The sequence below is a fragment of the Papaver somniferum genome, chromosome 4, assembly GCF_003573695.1.
Source record: "Papaver somniferum cultivar HN1 chromosome 4, ASM357369v1, whole genome shotgun sequence".
Taxonomy (NCBI): Eukaryota; Viridiplantae; Streptophyta; class Magnoliopsida; order Ranunculales; family Papaveraceae; genus Papaver; species Papaver somniferum.
In genome coordinates this window covers 113,215,620-113,239,252 of record NC_039361.1, presented here as the reverse complement: position 1 = coordinate 113,239,252, position 23,633 = coordinate 113,215,620, and the positions used below count along the sequence as shown (strand labels likewise).

General features: G+C 41.3%; 1 protein-coding gene across 1 annotated transcript; it reads left to right on the top strand.

Moving 5' to 3' along the window:
* The first annotated feature begins 21,386 nt into the window (after positions 1-21,386).
* Positions 21,387-22,672, top strand: LOC113274200 (protein JINGUBANG-like). Its single transcript, XM_026523663.1, has one exon. The coding sequence runs from the start codon at positions 21,421-21,423 to the stop codon at positions 22,630-22,632; it is 1,212 nt and encodes a 403-aa protein (XP_026379448.1). The 5' UTR covers positions 21,387-21,420; the 3' UTR covers positions 22,633-22,672.
* Positions 22,673-23,633: the final 961 nt, after the last annotated feature.

The window sequence follows — 23,633 nt, the reverse complement described above, 5'->3', positions numbered from 1 at the left end:
AGGCATCTTCTTCAATAGCATAGACGATGCACTCTCGCCAACTTTAGTAATTTCATTATAAAGTAACCTATCCTTATTTGTGCATAACTCCTTCATGAAATTAGCATACCTTGGCATTGTCGTGATGGACTCTATGAATGGGATGTTAATTTTGATCTTCTTGAAGATATCCATGAGTGCGTTGTCTTGAGCTTCTTTCTTAGATTCAGCAAAAAGATTAGGAAAAGGAGGTGGACTAGTGAAAGTAAGAACCATTTCCTTGAATTGGTCGGTTGATGTTGAACTCTCCTTTGGTTCGGCTTCCTCCTTGTCTTTGACTACCTCTTCACTAGCTTCTTCATGGTGACTTGGACTCTCCACTTGTCTTCCACTTCTTAAAGTAACCGCATTAACATTCTCTCTTGGGTTCACAAATGGTTGTGAAGGAAGCTTTGTGGATGCTTGATCTTTCATTAAGTTCATATCGGTCGCCAATCGTTGCATTTGAGTTTGTAAATCCTTGATTTCCGAACCGGTCTTTTGTTCCAAAGCCTTGATTGCCGAATCGGTCTTTTTTTGGTTTTGTTGTAACATAGAAGTGAGACCTTGCATGCTTTGCATTATCACATTGAACTTGTCATCATTTGAAGAATCTTTCTCCTTGACTTGTTGTGGTTGGAATTGTTGTTGAGGTTGGAAGCGTGATTGTTGGAATCTACCTTGTTGCACATATGGATTAGGAACCTCCGCTTGCTTGTTCACATAACTAAAGTTAGGATGATCCTTCCAACCTGGATTGTAAGTATTGGAGTATGGATCGTACCTTGGCCTTTGATTTGGATAAAAAGCATTTACTTGTTCGGTCTCATCATCCGGAATAATTACCGCGGCCATTCGTTGCATTACCCTTTCCATGCTCCACATCCTTTGTTCAAGGTATGATGATGAATCACTAACTTCATGCACTCACCTAACCATTGGTTCTTCTCTTGTGTAGAATTGTTGCGATTTCTCCGCTATACTCTCAATCAACTTGGTAGATTGGGCCACCGTCTTGTTCATTAGTGCACCACCACCCGCAGCGTCAAGAAGAGATCTGTCACTTGGTTGGAGAGCTTCGTATAAGTATCGGAGTATCATAACGTCACTGAATTGATGGTGTGGACAGCTTGCCAGCAATCTCTTGTATCGCTCCCAACATTTATACAATGACCCTCCCACATTTTTCTTCATCCCACAAATCTCCTTGCGAATTTGAGTAGCTTTTAAGGAAGGAAAATATCTCTCGAGGAAAATTTTCTTCATCCCATTCCATGTGGTGATACTTCCAGAAGGCAAATAATACAACCATTCCTTAGCATTGCCCGCCAAAGAGAACGGGAAAGCTTTCAACATTGCTCCATCCACATTATTCTCCGGTGGAATCATAGACATGACTATGGTTTGGAAGTCCATAAGATGCTTATTTGGGTCTTCATTCACCATACTATGAAACTTTGGTAACTCTCTAATCAACCCCGGCTTGATCTCGAAGGTTGAATTAGTTTGGATACACCATTGTTGTGTATCGAGCTTGTGAGAAGCTAGATCCTTGAGTGTAAGATCATCCATTTCTTCTTCGTCTATATCGGAATCTGCGAGCTCACTAGATGAAGAACGAGGAGGCGGAGTGTTAACCGCTCGAAAGAGGTCCTTTAGTTGAGTGCCGGATCGAAGATGTATACCAATTGGACTCGGTCTTCCCTCTTTAAGCATTCACCAAAGATATAGTACCTGAAACAAGATTCTCGAAAACTAAGTTAGATACGATATAGAATCTAACAAAGAAAGAATAAAGCAAAAAAAAAAAATAAAACAACTAAAATCGTTTGCTGCCCCCGGTAGCAGCGCCAAAATTTGATGCGTGTGGTAACTAAAACAAATTAATTAATTTTTTCCAACTAATTAACAAGTAATATAGTGTAGTCAAGTTCTTTCCCACGAGGAGCAAGAGATTTTTAGTTGTAAAGTTGTCACGAAAGGGGGGGGGGGTTTGGTTTTGAAAAGCAAAAGAAAATAAACAAAGCAATTAAAAGTGTATGTTGAAACCAATAAGAGAGATTAGATCAAGGAATCAAGTTATGTTCTTTTCCACCTTTTATTAGTCACAGATTATCATCAACCGTAGGAAAAGAAGCTAGCTCAGTGCTAAACCCCTAAATCCCTAGTATCACCGGATACAGAAGTTCTCGACTACCGGATTCTATTCACCAAACCACCTAGTAGTAGCTCACTCAAGATGTAATTTAGTTAAACGCATTAAGATTTATGAATTTATAAGGTTGATATTAGTAGTTAGACTCTTATCTCAAGATCTACTTGCTAACGTTTTTCACACACAATTGCTCCACGGAATCCCTTCGCAAGGTCTCGTGTTTGCTACTTGTGTAAAGAGTCAAGAAACGATTACTTATCCCCTAACTTTCACTAGCTTTAGATCAATTAACAAATCAATTTAGTTGGCCACCTAAACAATCTATCAATCAACCATGAATGTATAAACATTCCTATTAGTAAAAACAAACGATAATCATGTGAAAAACTTCAAAGTAGATTTAAAAACAAAACTCAAAACATGTTAAGAACTAGGAATTCATCCTCAATCAATAAGAAAATTAGCTACTCATGTTTTTGAAATTCACACAAATAATTAAAGGGAGAATTTTTAAAGTTCACACAAATAATTAAAAGAAGAATTTTGAAAAAGCAAGTAAAAACACAAGTGTTGTGTGTGTAGAGGTGTAGAAGTTGTAGAAGTAAAGTAGAGAACTTCTCTATTTATAGGCTTCAATGCTCTCCAAATCTTCCAAGGAATAGAATCCCTTTCCCTTTGTAAGTCTTCTTTCCAAGTCCTTGTCTTTCTCAAATCTTCCATCTTCACTTTCCAAATTCAAGTCCAATTCCTCAAAGCCATGAGTCTAGAGAATTCTTCACAAATTTCTGTATTTTTGGTCGCCTGAAAAGTTCTCGGGATCATCGGAATTCCGCCAGAAAAGTCACCGTCGGTTGACTGAGATTCTGTCGATGGCAAAGGAATATTCCGTTATAGGACGTTAAAGTTAACAGCTGACCTAACAGTCTTCTGTTAGTCAACTGGGTCAAGGGAGGGTAGTCAGCCACGCTGTCTTACTCGGCCTTGCTGGTTCTTACTCAACCTGGATCAGTGAGGTTTACCGAGTCTCTGAGTTAACTCGGCAACATAGAAATCCGGCATGGTTCTGTTTGAATTTTTTTCAATTCCCGGCCAATTTCAGGCCTCAATATTTGGTCTTCTCCTGTTAAGAACCTAGCATACATCTACTGTAGCTTCAATACAACATTTCATTGACACTTCCAGCTTCAAATTACCACCAGAGTTTTCATCCCAATCTCAGTTAAATCCATCTGCATCTGCTTCCACTTCTATCTAGTCAATCCACCACCAACCCATCTTCTCGATTTTACAGTAGCATCATCTCCTCACCAGTTCCATCAAAACCTATTCTCATATCAAATTTCTTCCACACTGTATAACCTTAACTGCTTCTCGATCTATATCCGTCAGTAGCAGAAACCCATCAGAATTCATCATCGCTCTTCTCGATTCACAATCATTCTCGATCAACACAACTACCCTCTTTCTTTTTTCTTCTGGATCTGAATCCCATCTTCATCTTTTGATTCTTCTCTGGTACTACAGATCCTTCTGCTAATCAATCATCTTTAATCAACACAGAGAAATTGACTCAACATGAAATCCATGAATGGCAGTGCCAAATCCCCTTTTCTTTCTTCTCCCAATTTCTCGATTTTAGACTCTCAGCTTTAATAGCAACAGCCGCTTCTCATAATGAACAAATGATTGAGAGGAAGAAGTCTTTTGACTTTAGGGTTATGGGAGTAGGGTTATACCCAGTGTCCGGTCACCTTGATAAGGGCTACCCAGCTGGTATCCCCTTAGCCACTGCTAGTCTTTGTTTAATATTCCTTCAAATAGAGTTGACCCTTAACCTTGACTGAGATCCTAATATTTTTCATCTGTGAAATGACGATCTTATCCTTTTTGCTCAAATTGGGTGATTTCTTCTTCTTTTTCTCCGCATGACTTTGAAGTAGCTATAAAACTCAAAACACGCGTCAAATACATAATTTACAAGAAAAATAGCAAGGAAAGCATAAGCTATAGATGGTAAATACGGTGTATTTTACATCTATCAATGTCTTGTCGACACCATGCTCATACAGGTGTGTCCTAGCAATCGAGAATCCACGTCGATGTCTATTTTCACACTTCCTACAAGGGAAAGCACACGTTTTTGCACAAGTACCATTTGCCATTGCAAAATCAATGAATTTTCTGACCCCTTCTCTATATTCTGGGATACAAATGTCTGTTATACGGATCCAAAATTTATCTACAAAATTTGTCATCCTACAAACAAGTAAAGTACTATGTCTTAGAAACCTAATTTTATCAACTAAACCTAAAAAGTCACAGATTTGTGAACACACTATAGTAGAATACAATTCACAACAACATCAATTTCTAAAACTAATAAACCCCAGATGTTAAAAAACTGTCGATTAAGAAAACAATAAAAGAAATACCTTAATAATTAGCTGAAGATAACCCAGGAGAATCGATAGATTCAGAAATTTTAATCAAACTCAATCCTTCTATGATAACTCGATTAAGCTTAAATCTTTAATAAATCGACGAGTCACAGAAGAATCGGTTGAATCAATTTTATTAATGAAGCTTCCTGCAACTGAATCTCAAATTGAATCTGATGAATTTTCTGGTGAAATCGATGGCGGCTGTGGATATACCAAGAAGTCGGTGAGGTGTGAAATAAATGGAGGTGAAAGATATAAGATGTAGTAATGTCTCAACCGTTTTGCTATCAACGCATTAAATTGTTTATCTACCTCCCAACTTCCAGACATATTAAATGAAAAACTAATTTCAAGTGATTTTAATTTTGTTTTCGGATTTTCGGTAATTAAAATAAAGAGTTATAATGGGAAAAAATGTTGTAGAAAAAAGCCAGAATGGTTGGGAGGCTGGGTATCCCTTGAGTGTGAGATGAAATTGGGAGCTGATAGTAGTAATAGAGGCACTAATAGTAGTAGTAGAGGGTATCAATGTAACTTGGCATTTTAAGTTGAGGATAGGAAGGTAATTACCCACAACCCTCCTGAAACTCTATAACATGTACCAATTATTGCAACGATTATCCGACGTTACAAATTTTCCAACCTTGATATGACGTTACTTAAAAAATATCTGTTAGAAATTCGGCTGTTACAAAATCCCTGATTTCGTGTAGTGTTATCTTCCCTTCCATGGGCAACGCCAATTCGAAACCGGTGCATACCTACGTCAAAAATCTTGATAGAAAGTATGAGAATCCACTGAATATACCACAACTTACCTCATCAAGTATCTCAACAATCATATCTTGCATTGCATTTTGGAGACTATATGGTATGAGTTACCAAAATGTCACAATCACCTTGCAATTATATGGTATGAGTAATAAGATGCTAGACCACTAATACTGCAACTTATTGCATTTTCCAATGTACCATTCTCCGTATCTTGAAGAAATCAAGCACAAATTGTACATAGTTCATCAATGTTGGGACTAGCAACTAAAGTCAAATCGTGTTGCAAGGCCAAGAATGATGTATAAGCATCATGAACCATAATGGGGAATTCTTAGTTTAGCAACACTATAAGGATGATGTATAAGCATCATGAAGCTCTCTCAAGTAAGCAACCTGACATAAGGATGATTTTGCATCTATTATGCTTCACCTGCTAAGCTTTGAAGCTTATTGGTACATTCTCCCTTAATGCACCATTTCCTTTTATATGTCTTATTGATATTTATACAACTAGAAAAAGATAGAGGATGGACACGTACCAGCTCTACCTGCTTTCGCGATAATAAGTTTCGAAAATAACATCATAGTAGTGCATTACCATTTTTGGCTTGATACCAATTTGAGTATTGCACCATAGTGGTGTGATATCGCTATTGGACAGCTTTTCACTGGGATGAAGTGCCATTATGATGCAACTTCTTAGTTATCCATCCTCCTATTATTGTGATCCACCATTGTTGTGCTACTCGCACTTATCCAACCTTCCAATCGCGTGATGCAACATTTTGGTGTTATTCGCACTTGGACATCCTTCCATATGCGTCATGAACCATTGTGGTGCAACTTATGTTCTGGGCCAACATGCCCTAAACTCACAACACAAGATTTTTAGATGAACATTCCATCTCATTCAATAACCCATCTTTCATCATATGTCATGTGAAAAGTGCAGGTGTTACCTTATTACCACCTTTAACGAATTCAAAACAAAACTATTCTATAGAAACTTCTTCAATTTATATTTCCTGAGCATACATCACATATCATTATGCTTAAAAATCGCACAAGGTTTCTTCATTTAGTAGTAAAAAAAATTTAAGATCTTATGAGCATTCTCCCATTCTGCATACTTAAGAATCCTAAAAGAGTACATAACACTAATTTTGAGTGGCTTATGATCCTTTAAGTTCTTAATTGAATCTACGGAGAAAGACAAGTTGGGTATATCCATTTAAGTCAATAAATGAAATCTTTCTTATATAAAAAAATAGATTTTTTTATTTTTATGATTATAAAAAAGCGCCACCAGGGGATTTTATTAAAAACAAAGAGTATTATACCGGAACGACAGGGAGTCAAGCCACAAGCTGAGCATTCACACCTTTTTGAATAGTAATACCAAGCCTAAGAAACTAGTTGGATAAAGAGTATTATTACGAGAAACTAGTTGGAAGCATAACAACCTAAGATCTAACAACATACTACTACATCAGTTGAACTGGTTGTCGTGCTAGCCTACTGTTGACGGTGGTTTTTAACTTAGGGTTAAAATCGTAAAACCGCACATCTGACATGACGTCACTATGACCATTAGCACAGTTATTGAATCGATCATCATGCCTATGTAAGAATTACCAGGGTACCTTTTTTTTATGTGTCATGTTCCACGGCAGAACCCTTAACATTGACCGACATCATCTATGCCAAACCCTAATTCTCATGTTACCGCGCCAAGGCATGCCAACCATGCCATCGGCACCACTGTGCAATTGTAAAACCATGTCAGTCACATATCGGCGCCAAGGCATGCCAACCATGCCAGCCGCACCACTGTGCCAATGGCAAACCATGCCAGCCACATCTCCGCGCCAAGGAATGCCAACCATGCCAGACACACCACTGTGCCAATGGCAAACCATCCCAACCATATCTCCGTGCCAAGGCATGCCAACCATGCCAGACTCACCACTGTGCCAATGGCAAACCATGCCAGCCACATCTCCACGCCAAAGAATGCCAACCATGCTAGCCGCACCACTGTGCCTATGGAAAACCATGCCGGCCACATCTCTGCGCGGCATGCCAACCATGCCATCCGCACCACTGTGCCAATGGAAAACCATGCCAGCCACATCTCCGCGCCAAGGCATGCCAACCATGCCATCCGCACCATTGTGCCAATGGCAAACCATGCCAGCCACATTTCCGCACAAAGGCATGCCAACCATGCCATCCGCACCACTGTGCCAATGGAAAACCATGCCAACCACATCTCCGCGCCAAGGCATGCCAACCAGGCCAGCCACAACACTGTGCCAATGGCAAGCCATGCCAGCCACATCTCCGCGCTAAGGCATGCGAACCATGCCAGCCGCATCACTGTGTCAATGACAAACCATGCCAGTCACGTCTACCGCGCCAAGGCATGCCAACCATGTTAGCCTCACCATGCGCCAATGGCATTCCAAACCCTTGGCCCCACCATGCCAACCAACCGCACCTTGCCTTGACTCCAACCATGCTAGCCGCACCATGCGCCAATGGCATGCCAAACCCTTGGCCCCACCATGCCAAGCCAACCGCACCTTTCCTTGGCCACACCATGCCAAGCCGTCCGTACCAAACCCTTGGCCCAACTATGCCAAGCCATCCGCTCCATTAGCCTTGGCCCCACCATGCCGGCCTTCCCCATGCGGCTACCAAAACTAAGGCGTGCGACGATCAAAGGCCACCCTTCCATCCTGGATGAAAATCCTAGCCGTCCAAGGTCGCCAAACAGCGCATGGTAACCTTTGGCCCAAAACTCTAGTTTTGGCCACGCCAAACCGCGCCAAGGCATGCCATGCCACATGTGCCAATGGCATGCCAACCACCTTGCCGCGCCATACCATGCCGGCCTTCCCTATGCGGTTACCAAAACGAAGGTGTGCGACGATCAACGGCCACCATTCAATCCTAGATGCAAATCCTAGCCGTCCAAGGTTGCCAGACAATGCATGGTAACCTTTGGCCCAAAACCCTAGTTTTGGCCACGCCAAACCGCGCCAAGGCATGTCATGCCACATGTGCCAATGGAATGCAAACCACCTTGCCGCGCCATACCATGCCGACCTTCCCTATGCGGCTACCAAAACGAAGGCCTGCAACAATCAACGACCACTTTTTCATCTAAGGTGCAGATCTTAGCCGTCCAAGGTTACCAGCTAACGCATGGCAACCTTTGGCCCTAACTTTTTTCCGCGCCTAAACTAGTCCATATTAAAGCCATACTGATCATGCTTTCATGCTACTGGCTACCAAATGAAGGGTTACAATAATCAACGGCTACCTTTCCTCTTAAGATGCAAAATATCGACCGTCGAAGGTCACCACCGAGCCGGCAAGTCTCCCATGCTAAACTTTCCAGACAACAACAACGTGCTACATGTTTTTCACGAAAACACTCGAGACATCAATGCATGTCACAAACTGGGGGATGCTCATTGGTTACTGGTTTGGCGGTTTACAATGTGCGGCGTATACTACGCCCATTATAAAAAGTGTCATAAGGATGTGGCGGTTAGTAAATATAGGGAGTAATGGTGAAACGCTTTCGTTTATTGAACATCAATTCCAAGCATTACCCGTTACCACCTCCTCCCATTTACGCACCCGTTTTCCATTTCTTAATGAGACCAGAGTACGTTTCACTTCGACTTGTATAAATAGGCATTACCTATTTCCACCGAACAACAAGTTCTATTCAGGAGCATACAACAATCAGAAAATGTTTGCTAGATTTCCCATCTGTTATCTTCCCACTTTCTGATACAAGTCACAAAACAACTACTCTTCCAGAATCAACTATTCTGGTCTCAACACTCTCTTCACTTCCCTCCCCAAAACCAACCCCTCTCCTCCACTTTGTGACCGAAGCAAGTCTGGAACGACCATTTCTTGGTTTAGGCCGGACTTGTACAGATTGATCTCTCGAATTTAAAGTACTCCCTTGCAGTACATTGTTTAGGGTTTAGATTTGTTTCTCACCCACATCACACGAAATTACCGAAACCATCAGAAACTGTTTTCACCCTCAAACAATTGGCGACCACAGTAGGAGATTGGTCTTTTGGTTATGTCAATTTTCAATCCTCGATCTCATATTTTGACCCATACGTCAGGACGGTAGAGGCAAACGATCCGCTCAGGGATCGACGACTTAGCTACCAAACGGCCCGATACGACCCGTTCAGGGATCGACGACTCAGTTACCAGACGACCCGATTACCAGTCATGAAACGGAAAGTGGAGACTGGGGACTTCCCAGAGGTTAAAAGCAAACGATCCGCCTAGGGATTGACGACTCGATTATCAAGTGACTCAGGGACGGCTGGGGACTTTCCACAATTGCGGTGCTTCTAACAAAACTCATACTTGCACCTGACTCATTTTTTGTTAGCAGATCCAAAAAACCGAGTAAGTCTTCCCTAGACAAAATGCATGGTTTACTATTTCAAGTTTTCACGGGAATGATAAAACCGATAGCTATGTTATGTTTCATCCCATGTCATCTACCGACACGCAACGTTCACGGTTCCATATCTTCCTTGGGATGTTTGTGTCACTTACAATCATAACCAAAAAAGACATCATCCTAAAACAGTTCATCCCGAATAATAATCCAAAACCCTCATAGGTAACACTTGTCTATCAACCCAAAAACACTTGTTAAGACATATTCGCATCCCTCAACCGCACTGCATCAAGGAAGCAGTTTTTTCCAACCAGAGAAGTCGTTCCCAAACCCCAACCCCTCCTGGAAAGCACGATTTATAGATGGAACTGGGGACTCCTAACCATTGTTCGCTTGAAGGGTGTCCAGTTTGACAGCACACTGATTAACGTAGCCGCTCCTCTTCAACGTTCGCTCCAACAGCCGCTTCACTTCAACGTCCTCCAGCAGCGGCTCCGCTTCAACGTTCGCTCCCACAGCCGCTCCGCTTCAGCGTTCTCTCCATAAGATGCTCCAGAATCCGAAGCCGAAGCTTCAGCGTTTGGATCCTTAATTTTCAACATCCTTTCCAAGATCCAAAGTTGCTTCAACGCCGTTTATTCCTGCAAAGGGTCGTACCACCACGCTCCCCATGTCAGGGATCATGATCACAACCAGCCAACCTTCGTAGTCATGACCGCATTTTGATCCATCTCGCCAAAACTCGTGATCATGGACAGTTTGCTCGCTTACGCGTCCATCCAATCCTTTTACTTCAATGGATGCTCATACAATTCCAGCCAACCTACTTTGTTACCATGACAATGTAGTCTCTTCTGATTACATCTGCTACCAAAAACTGTTGCCGCTCATTTATTGATACCAACCAGAGCTTCACCACAACAGTAATCACTACAAAAATAACATGTACTCCTCCATATTTTAAGTTCCACGTGGAAGAAGTAACAAAATCACCAGTACGAACGCATGATGGTGATGTCTTTATCATGGTCAACCCACTGACCATACAAGATGGAAACATGTAAACCATACTTGGGGACTGAGGATATACACGGAATCCCTTCACTGTCAAAGCTCAAAAGACACGTTCAACCAAAAGGTCATAGCCACAACAAGGTCATCTACTCTTCAAGGGTGCAGCGCAAGAAAATATCATTTATCTGTCCAGAAGAAGCCTTCAACACTTTACAAGGCCGCGGAGGATCCCAAGCCTGCTCAGAGGAAAACAACTTCAGAAACTGAAGAAAAATGCGACTGGGGACTACTCATCGCAGTCCATCCCGACGACCATCAAAGACTCATGAGATAACTCGAGAGACGCGGCTGAAACATTTTCTTGAAGAAACAGAAGGATCCATGATAAACAACATAACTCTCTCATTCCTACCACTTCACTATCCAGGATATTTCATCATGTGATATTATGATCACCCCAGCGTCACATCCAGAAGAGTACGATAAGCTTATATCAAATCCCGTGGACGTGGATTCAAAGCGATGCAATGAAAGTAGGCTACACACGAGGACTACCAACATGGGACGCTTTCACTCCCCTCAACTAGGTTATTTATGATTTCAACATCATCACTGTCGAAGTTTTACGAGCCGCGGGAATTTCTCAACATGAAGCCGTACATGTGAACCGAAGACTCCAAATGCACGCCACAAAGATACATTCACATATTCGGCCAAGCCATCGGGTCTAACAGAAGCATAACTGGGGACTGCTCACCACATCCTATTCCACACGATAGTTCAAGATTCGGAAGATGGTACGAAAGATTCCACTTGGAACCAAGTCCTTTAAGACTTGATAGTAGCACATCACCAACGAAACGTATCCCAACTCATCTATTTCATCCAGTGTCTCCGTAAGGTTTCGACCAATACAAGCGTCCACAACATATTGTAATCGCGATCAGAGGGTCCAAGCACTAAACAATCTAAAATCAAGGATGGACCGAAAACGCAACCACATCCATCCGTCCCAAGAATGCAATGGAGTATGATAAATTTTGGAATCCACTGGAGAGACACTGCAGACGAAAGCACGGATCCGGACGAGCAACAGAAAACAGAAGAAGGTCAATATCTCTTTTCATGCCGACATAGTTTCTAGAGTTTGAACAAAATAAAGATTCCTTCTTGCTCCATGAAACGGATGACTAGGCGCGACTATGCCACCTCGGGCCCGCAACATTCCTCTGTCGAGCTAATTTCGCCTCCCGAACGAGCTCAAAACCTAAATATTCTCGCCTAGGGAGATAGGAAATTCTTTTCCGTTCATAATGGAAGGGCGGACCGTCAAAATACGAGTTCGTACGAGAATTCTACAGCGATTCTAGTAAGGGGCGCTAATTAGGGTTGCAGCATGCTAAAATCTGAAGAAAGTTGTTACTTTCCCGAAGCCAGTCGTCACCTTCCCAGGGAACTGAAGCAAGTTGTTATCTTCGTGAAGCTAGTCGTCACCTTCCCAGGAAACTGAAGCAAGTTGTTACCTTCTCGAAGCCTGTCGTCACCTTCCCAGGGAACTGAAGCAAGTTGTTATCTTCCCGAAGACAGTCGTCACCTTCCCAGGGAACTGAAGAAAGTTGTTATCATCCCAAAGCAAGTCATCATCTTTCCACGGAACTAAAGAAAGCTTCCATCATTCCACGGGCCCGCAATTCTTCCTGAATTTTACTGTCGAGCTGTTTTCACCTCCTGAATAAGCTCAAAACCTAAATATTCCCGCGAGGGAAGATAGGAAATTCTTTTCCGTTCAGAATGGAGGGAGGACCGTCAAAATCCGAGTTAGTACGAGACTACTACATCGATTCTAGTAAAGGGTGTTAATTAGGGTTTCGGCATGCCAAACCCTAATTCAGAAAAAGTTGCCATCATCCCATGAAACTAAAGCCGGTCGTCATCCTTCCACGGAGCTGAAGCCAGTCATCATCCTTCCAAGGAACTCAAGCTATCTCCACTCCAAGCCGAGCAACGCAAGCAAATCCATTTCAAGACGACCAATGCTGACGGCTCCCATTCCATGCCGACCAACGCCTGTGGCTCCCATTCTAAGCCGACCAACGCCTGCGGCTCCCAGTCCAAGCCGACCAATGCCTGCAGCTCCCATTCCAAGCACCAACATCAACAACTCGCTAATCTAGCACCTCCGCGTTCCCTAACCCAGTCAAGGTGATGCATGTCCATACTAAGCCGACGATTTTCACCTCACCACTCCACGGTCTGCACCACCAGTACAATTTATGCAAGGCCGTCAACACGGGAAGCACAAACTCTCTTTACCTCTCGAAAAAGGTTAGTCGGACCTTCCTGACCATCTTTTCACGACTTGTTGTTTCGATTTTTGTCCTATCCTGTCACTATCTTATGCTTACCTCGCAACGATTCTCCCGTTCCGAGCGAAGCAGGGGACTTAATGTTGATGGTGGTTTTTAGCTTAGGGTTAAAATCGTAAAACCGCACATCTGAAATGACAACACTATGACCATTAGCACATTTATTGAATCGATCAGCATGCCTATGTAAGAATTACCAGGGTACCTTTTTTTTATGTGTCATGTTATGTGTCATGTTCTACGGCAGAACCCTTAACATTGACCGACATCATCTATGCCAAACCCTAATTCTCATGCTACCGCGTCAAGGCATGCCAACCATGCCAGCTGCACCACTGTGCCAATGGAAAACCATGTCAGCCACATTTCCGCGCCAAGGCATGCCAACCATGCCAGCCGCACCACTGTGTCAATGGCAAACCATGCCAACCACATGTCCTCGCCAAGGCATGCCAACCATGCCAGCCGCACCACTGTGCCAATGGCAAACCATGCCAACCACATCTCCGCGCCAAGGCATGCCAACCATGCCATCCGCACCACTGTGCCAATGGAAAACCATGCCAGCCACATATCCGCGCCAAGGCATTCCAACCATGCCATCCGCACCACTGTGCCAATCGCAAACCATGCCATCCACATCTCTGCGCCAAGGCATGCCAACCATGTCAGCTGCACCACTGTGCCTATGGAAAACCATGCCGGACACATCTCCGCGCCAAGGCATGCCAACCATGCCAGCCACATCTTCGCGCCAAGGCATGCCAACCATGCCAGCCGCACCACTGTGCCAATGGAAAACCATGTCATCCACGTCTATCGCGCCAAGGCAAGCCAACCATGCCAGTCGCATCACTGTGCCAATGTAAAACCATGTCAGCCACGTCTACCATGCCAAGGCATGCCAACCATGCTAGCCGCACCATGCGCCAATGGCATTCCAAACCCTTGGCCCCACCATGCCAAGCCAATCGCACCTTGCCTTGGCCCCAACCATGCCAAGCCAACCGCGCCTTGCTTTGTCCCGAACCATGCTAGCCGCACCATGCGCCAATGGCATTCCAAACCCTTGGCCCCACCATGCCAAGCCAATCGCACCTTTCCTTGGCCCCACCATGCCAAGCCGTCCGTACCAAACCCTTGACCCCACTATGCCAAGCCATCCGCGCCATTGGCCTTGGCCCCACCATGCCATCCTTCCCCATGCGGCTACCAAAACGAAGGCGTGTGATGATCAACGACCACCCTTCCATCCAGTATGCAAATACTAGCCATCCAAGGTCGCCAAAAAACGCATGGTAACTTTGGCCCAAAACCCTAGTTTTGGCCACGCCAAACCGCGCCAAGGCATGCCATGCCACATATGCCAATGGAATGCCAACCACCTTGACGCGCCATACCATGCCGGCCTTCCCTATGCGGCTACCAAAACGAAGGCGTGCGATGATCGACGACCACCCTTGAATCCTAGATGCAAATCCTAGCCGTCCAAGGTCGCCAGACAACGCATGGTAACCTTTGGCCCAAAACCCTAGTTTTGTCCACGCCAAACCGCGTCAAGGCATGCCATGCCACATGTGCCAATGGCATGCCAACCACCTTGCCGAGCCATACCATGCCGGACTTCCCTACGCGTCTACCAAAACGAAGGCGTGCGACGATCAACGGCCACCCTTCAATCCTAGATGCAAATCCTAGCCGTCCAAGGTCGTCGGACAATGCATGGTAACCTTTGGCCCAAAACCCTAGTTTTGGCCACGCCAAACCGCGTCAAGGCATGCCATGCCACATGTTCCAATGGCATGTCAACCACCTTTCCGCGCCATACCATACCGACCTTCCCTATGCGGCTAGCAAAAAGAAGGCCTGCAACAATCAATGGCCACTTTTTCATTTAAGGTGCAGATCTTAGCTGTCCAAGGTTAACAGCTAACGCATGGCAACCTTTGGCCCTAACTTTTGGCCGCGCCTAAACTAGGCCATATTAAAGCCATACTGATCATGCTTCATGCCACTGGCTACCAAACGAAGGGTTGCAATAATCAACGGCTACCTTTCCTCTTAAGATGCAAAATCTCGACCGTTGAAGGTCACCACCGAGCCGACAAGTCTCCCAAGCTCAACTTTCCAGACAACAACAACGTGCTACATGTTTTCCACGAAAACACTCGAGACATCAACGCATGTCACAAACTGGGGGATGCTCATTGGGTATTGGTTTGGCGGTTTACAGCGTGCGGCGTACACTACGCCCGTTATAAGAAAGTGTCATAAGGATGAGGCGGTCAGTAAATACAGGGAGTAACGGTGAAACGCTTTCTTTTATGGAACATCAATTCCAAGCGTTACCGGTTACCACCTCCTCCCATTTACTCACCCGTTTTCCATTTCTTAATGAGACCAGAGTACGTTTCACTTCGACTTGTATAAATAGGCATTACCTATTTCCACCGAACAACAAGTTCTGGTCAGGAGCATACAACAATCAGAAAATGTTTGATAGCTTTTCCATATGTTAGCTTCCCACTATCTGATACAAGTCACAAACAACTACTCTTCCAGAATCAACTATTCTGGTCTCAACACTCTATTCGCTTCCCTCCCCAAAACCAACCCCTCTCCTCCACTTTGTGACCGAAGCAAGTCTGGAACGGCCATTTCTTGGTTTAGGCCGGACTTGTACAGATTGATTTCTCGAATCTAAAATACTCCCTTGTAGTACATTGTTTAGGGTTTAGATTTGTTTCTCACCCACATCACGCGAAATTACCGAAACCAGCAGAAACTGTTTTCACCCTCAAACACCTACCAGCGAGCCTCATGTGGAACCAGTCAAGGAGCCGAAGTGGATAGGGGGTATAATTATGTCGTAAGGAGGGAAAGCTAACTCTACCTTCCACGTCAAATTCAGCAATATTGCTTATCATTATTATTTTATTATTATTATTATTATTATTATTATTATTAAATTATATAAGTTTTGATATGTTAATAATTTTTTTTATTAAACAATATTATTACAAGAAACTAGTTAGAAGCCTAATAATCTAAGCTCCAACAACGTACTACTACATTACTTGAACAGGTTGTCGTGTTATCCTACCAGCGAGCCTCATGAGGAACCAGCTAAGGGACTCGAAGCGGATAAGGGGGCTGATTATGTTGCAAGGGTGGCAAGCTACCTCTACTTTCCATGTCAAATTCTGCAATACTGCGTCATCGGGGACTCGAACCCGGGACCTCCTGGAGCGCATCAAACCTTTATTATTGAAGGATGAAAATATTATTAGAATTAAGTGGCAATTGCACGAAGGTAGGTGATACCCGATGAGTCATCCCTTATAATTGATGCATGGTGGGATTATATGGTCCCACAATGAAGTTGTAAGAGAAAACGCGGGGGTACAACAACCACACCCAACTATTCCGTTCGGTAATCTGTATAGACTAAACTCCAATACAATTCTGAGAGCACCAAGTTACTGAGTCTTAATCAAGAAATATATTAAAGATCTTTATATCTTTCACAACACAATCAGTAAATCAAACAGATAGAAATCCGTGAACGCGATTGTTATGAGAATAACTCGGATGGTACCAAAGACCAATGTCCGAGTGTCAATCAAGTCATATCCAACAAACACGATCGGATTTATCAACTGTGATTTAACTACGTACAACCTGTGATATTTCAATTATATAAAAAAATATAATGCGGAAAAGAAATAACACAGATACCAGAAATTTTATTAACGAGGAAACCGCAAATGCAGAAAAACCCTGGACCTAGTCCATACTTGAACACCACACTGTATTAAGCCGCTACAGACACTAACCTACTACAAGTTAACTTCGGGATGGAATGTCGTTGAGCCGTAACCAAGTCTCATACCGATTAAGGTCCAGTCGCGTTCCTTACATCTCTTGAATCTTGCAAGGCCCTACGCACTTGATTCCCCTAGCTGACGTCCTTTACAGCCTAGAAGTTGCTACCACCCAAAGTTGAAGACTTATAAAAAAATATGTCTCCCACAGATAAGTCTATTCTATTTGTTGTTTCATCTTAAGATAAAGATCAAGATGAATAGGAAACTCACTAACAATCTGGTCTTATACTCCCGGAGATCGGCCTAGAAATATTAGTCACCTCACAATAACCTAACTGAATAACAGAAGAAGTTATTGCGGAATCACAAGAGTCTGAGACGAAGAACCTGTCGTGATTACTTTTTATATCTTACCTATCGGAGATAAATATCGAGAAAACCTTAAAGAAGATTAAACTCAATACAATTGAAAAAGTAAGATCATTATACACAACTACAGAAAAAATAGTTGGACCTGGCTTCACGAATCCCAAATGAAGTCTTTAAGTCGTTAAACCTTGTAATGGTTTTCAGAAGAACTGGAAACCTAGGATAATGAAGAATAACTCTGGTTAGGTTTCCCAGATGCTAGGTTACCTCCTTATACAATCTTTCAAACCAGGGTTGCTTACAATCAAATCTAAGATAGCCTAGTAACAAAGCAATTAATATCCGTCGTTAGATGAACTCCTGATTTAAGATTCAAGCTAAGTTTGCTTAGAAAATAAGCAATCAATCTCCACCGTTATATGGTATTAGCTTGATACACACAAATGAAATATACCTATATTTAGATATGGGTGAACCGTACCTAAACATGTATAACAAGTTGGCTCAATAACAGTTAACCGAAGTTATCCATATGAACATTTTTAGCTTATCCATATTCATCTAACACTTCTAGACCAAATATGATAATCAATCAATCATGATAGATAATCAAATGAATTTAAATGTACTTCAAGAGAGTTGTTCAAATGTTCACTATCTCATAGAAATATCTATGAACAATTTGAAACATATTCGGTTTGGTTTGTAATTATATAAAGTACTTATACAAGAACCAATTGATGAATATGATGCCATGGTTTACAAAACAAGTTCGCATACCTTAAATCATTAAAGTTCCAGGGAATTTGGTTCGCACTCAGAGTTAGCAAACGAATCCTGAGTTCATGAGTATGAGTTGTCATACTTACCGATTTTAGAACCTAACCACTGAGTACGCGAACCACAATTCCGGACCTTGCCTAGTCTTGCCATTCGCAAACCACAGTTCTGGACCTTTCACAGATAAACTCGTTCGCAAACACAGTTCGCAAACAAGAGTTCCGGACCTGTGCTATACAACTTAGTCTCATTAGAAGATAGAATCGAATAGACTTCTGAGTGATAGATAAGTTTTAGTCTCCACATAATTTTTGTCGATGAAGTTTTTCCAAGCTCTTCAGTAGAGCTTCTTCTTCAATTGGTGAACGTCGTAAAGTCTAAAGCTCAACTACACTCTTCTATCCTAATCCGAGACATAACTATAAGTAGACTAAAAATCAAGTATATAGTTTTGATCAACTAAACTTCACAAACAAGCTTCAGATAGCAACGCTTGCGAGTTCGATCGAGCAGTGCTCTAACAATAAGGTTTTCCATTTGGTTGTTGTCTGCCGCCAGGTTGGCCAGTCCGTCCGCTGCCTGATTGCTTTCCTTGTAGTTGTGGTTGGCAGTGCAACTCATGATTTGTTTGGTTTCAGAAATCATTCCTCGGATTTACCAAGGCGAATCGGCGCTGAGGTTAGGAATCGAAGCAGGTTTTCCGAGTCGGTTTCGAATTGAGCCTTTGGCCAATTTCGTTCTTTTAACGTCCTGAACCCTATGAGCACTGCCCTAAATTCAGCTGTGAGCGCGGTTCATTCTTTTGCGATCCTGATCATCATTTTGGTACGCATAAAATCGCTACTTTCTTTTTTCCCAAAAAATATTCTCCGTGCGAATAAAACTTGAACCATGTTAAAGTCACCAAAATTAAAATGTTAAATGGAGATAAGATAAATTTGTAGTCCATTACATTTTCGTTTGATCCAAAATCAATTGTGACAGACACGCAAAATAAAAGCACCAACATGTTTGAGACGATGAAAATTACTTACGTAAGAAAAACGAACGGGAAAAAGAAAAGAAAAACACAAAAGAGAAAAAGATTGGAAGAGAAAAATGGTGGTTGTTATCAAAGATAATTATTTTTTTTATCTTTTTATATTTTTAATAAGTTGATTGGGTGAAATGCCTTCAAATCTTTGCAAAAAAAAAAATATATCTTTTATTGGTTAGATTTCCTTATATGCTCAAGAAAACAGTGTCACAAGAAAGTAAAATTTTTCTTGTCTATTTAGATGTGTCCAATAGGGGCAATCAGTGTAACATGGCTCGTTGGTTGGTCGCCATTGGTTTAACTTATAGCTATAGGTTTTTGAGGATACTTCAACTAGGGAGTTACTCTGTCGTTTACCTATTGCTCGATTTCAATACAAGAAAAGTTCAACCACTCATATGAGAAAGAGAATGCATCACTGATAAGCAGAGAAAACATCCACACTTCTGGCACGACGGGAAAAAGACTAGGATCATCATGTAAATAAAAAGGAAAAGAAAAATATCTCACACTAGCCAGTAAAAATCATACGGTATGCGTTTGACTCACAAGCTAGGAAGTGCAGCACTGCAGACTGCAAATATACGATGATACAGAACACAAATGCTGGTGCTGAAACTTGAAAGCTTGAAATTTCTTTCGTAAAGCTAGGTAAAGTCTCTTATACGGTGGTGGTTGCGAAAAACGAAAATTACCCAAACTGGAAACATAAAATATACGGTGATGAATTTCTCTTGGGTCCACCGTCATGATCATGATTGTGTATGTCCTATCAAAAGATCAGCATCATCAGCATCTTAAAACCCGATAAGGAAAATTTAACTTTTTCACCCTTGATATCAAAAATAAGGAATAGACCTCTACGTGTTAAATTCTCATCGACTATATTACTTTCCGGGTCCCATTATTAGGTACTCGTGGCAGCAGTTTATTCAACTATATAAACCAATAAAATCTTTAACGTACTAGAAATCAAAAGAATTTTCGTACAACTTCATACCTAGTTTCGTCAATGAAAATTTTGATGAAAATTAGCTAAATGCAGGCTGGGATTAACACCGACTGAAGTCCTGTTTTTTAGCTTTATTAAGTCATGATTAAGATGTGTAATTAGCTGATTTACTTGGTTGTTCAAAAAGTTATTATAAAACCAATCACCAAAATCACTTGACTCACAGAGGGGGTGATACCTATGAATTGCGGGTACAGTACACAGCAAGAATCAGTGTCCATGCGTTTTGGGACCATTGTCGCATGAAATGACAGTTGGGGCGAGACTTTCCTAGTCCGTTTGACTGTTCAGCTCGGATGAACATATTTTGGTAAGCAATTTTTGTTATATCCACTTTCGGGCGCTTAACTTATGGCGATCCCACTTTTCTTTGCATATTTCTTTCACGCGTAGAATGAAAGGTGAAGACTATCTATTGTTTTACAAGCCAAAGTTGTTGAATGATGATACATAAAACCTAAATTCGAAATTCGCCAACATCAAAAATTAACTGTAACGATAAAATATAGCCTACGTCAACATGCTTGATTTAGTTCCTGTTGCTATTTTGTGGAGCATCTGGAAAGAAAGGAGTGGAAGAATTTTCACAGATACAGAAAACACAGTGAGAACTGTTATTAGCAAAGTTATTTACTGTCTTTTCACTTGGACCTTAACTTTATCTGAGTTTGAAAATGTTGATTCTTCAACTGTCATGAGAAACTGGAGTTCTATCTATTTTGATCCTCACTAAGTTAATAGTCTGTTATCAATTTCTTTTTTCGTTTTTAATCGCTTGTTTCTCATGTTAGAGTGGTATAATTCTTTTATAGCCTCTATTTTTTGATCAATAATATCCTTACCGATCAAAAAAAAACATGATTGATCTAGCCTATGTAAGAAAATGGTGGAAAAGTAAAGTCGGATTAATATCCGCGGTTGAATAGGAAAGCCGAAAGCTAGTCCAAAGGTGCAAAAGTAAACTTTAATTAATCTTGGCAATTGCATACGAGGGGAGGTCACTGGTCAGTCTCAAAACCGAACCCACACTCTTCCCAGACCCAGTCATGGACCCACACAATGCTCACAAGCCAAAAACATTCTCCTTCTATTAATACTCCTTCTTACCATCTTCCACTCCTCTCGCTATAACTATGGAAACTTATTTTCAATCTCCATTAACACAAAAAACAGAGATGAACCCTGTTTCTTCTTCAATGATTCCATCACTCAATTCATCAACAATCTCAAACATCCATCACCAATGTATCTCAACTTTCAAAGATCACTCATCGTATGTCTTCTCTCTTGTGATCTCTGGAAAATTTCTTTACAGCGGTTCTTCAGATAAAGAAATTTTACTTCACATTGCTGATCCATCTTCAAATTCCAATTACAATTCAATATCGCAGTCAAAAGTCATAGCAATTGGAGAGTTCGGTTCAGTAAAGTCATTAGTTATCTCGGGTGATAAACTCTTTAGCGCTCATCAAGATCATAAAATCAGGGTCTGGCAAATTCCTAACAATTTTAGTACTCCCCATGACAGGAAGTTCAAGCTTTTATCAACACTACCAACTCTAACGGATCGATTGCTTCGATTCTTACCAGCTAAAAACTACGTTCAGGTTAGACGACACAAGAAAACTACATGGGTTCATCACTTTGATACAATATCTGCATTAGCTATATCAAAAGATGAATCACTACTGTACTCCGTTTCTTGGGATCGGACGCTGAAGATTTGGCGAACGTCGGATTTTAGGTGTTTAGAATCAGTTAACAATGCTCATGATGATGCTATTAATGCATTAGTATGTTGTAAAAATGGGTTTGTTTTTACTGGTTCTGCAGACAAGAAAATCAAGATTTGGAAGAACATGATCAAAGAGATGAAGAGTTCGAATGCGCGAAAGAAGAAGAAACATTCAGTAGTGGCTGTTCTTGATACGCATAAATCAGCCGTGAATGCATTAGCTCTTAGTACTGATGGGTGTGTTCTGTATTCAGGTGGATGTGATTGTCAAATTTTAGTTTGGGAGATTAATTACACTAATGACGGTGATTATGAAGACAATCAAACTATTAATATGAGTTTAACTGGTGCTCTTAAGGAACATAAAAGGGCAGTGTTGTGTTTAAGTGTTATATCGGATTTGATTTGTAGCGGATCGGCCGATAAAACAGTTAGGATTTGGAGAAGGATTAACAATGATAACAGTTCTAGTTATTCATGTTTAGCAGTGATGGAAGGCCATAATGGTCCAGTTAAGTGTTTAACAACAACCATTGATCATAAATATGGTAACTCAACTACGATGATCACTAACAATTCATATCTTATTTATAGTGGTAGTTTAGATTGTAGTATTGAAGTGTGGAAGATTTTAGTTCCTTATTCTCTATAATGGAACTAGACTCATTTTAGTGTTTATTATATATATAACCTTTTATCAAAATTATTCATCTTAATTAATTTTCTTTTTATATTTTTTTTTAAATTTTCTATAACTTTCAATGTTTTTTATTGTTACCAATTAACCACCATTAATACAATATTGGTTGCACAATGAATTAGCTACATTGGTGGATATATGTTGCTTACGGAATCCGTCACGTATCATTGGCGTAACCCGGCGTACTAATTTTGTTTAATAGCTTATAACTAAAGGCAGGCGTAGGATGGCATAAAATTAGTCCTATGAGTCAGTGTGTTTGCTTTCTTTTTGCGTTTTTATTATTTTCCTATATAAAAGAATGGGGATTAGTGGATTTAAGTATAGGAATTCAGTTCTCCTTCTGATCATATATATATACTGTGCCTTTATTTTGTTCTTGCTTCATTAGGAAACCCATGGACATACATATTCTCTTGTTTTAACTATTGTATTAATTAGCTTTTGGTTAGCTTTTGATGCCATGTTGTATATTTTATGGAGATATTGATTTTTTCGACTGATAAATATTAATGTCAACTGCTTACCAGTCTACTGTAGAAGCACTGCACTCTCTTTGCACAATAATAAATACTTAACCTAAATTAAGGAAGAAGAAGGTTGAGTATTTCAGCAATCTTTTAAGTATATCTGTTCAGTGACCTACGTTGACACCAAATTGGGGAAAACCCAAAGCTTATAGGGGAGTTTTTGCTCTAGCAAACCAGATAGAGTTTATCAAGACTCCAAAGGCTTTTAAGTAAACCCGGTTTTACCCTAAAAAGTTGGAGCTTCATTTGTCCATCTAAGCCACTATGGATGTTGAAGGATAGAACTGTAGAGCCTATACCCTAAACCATACGAGGTAAGAGACCTTAGGTTCACTTTATAGAGTACTCCGATATATTTTAACTTCACTAGTTTTAATGCATGAAACATGGTAAAATATCGTTTTGGAATTGGTTGCCTAACAT

Excerpts from the sequence above, each read along its gene's own strand:
- LOC113274200 (XM_026523663.1), top strand. The coding sequence starts at position 21,421 with ATGAACCCTGTTTCTTCTTCAATGATTCCATCACTCAATTCATCAACA.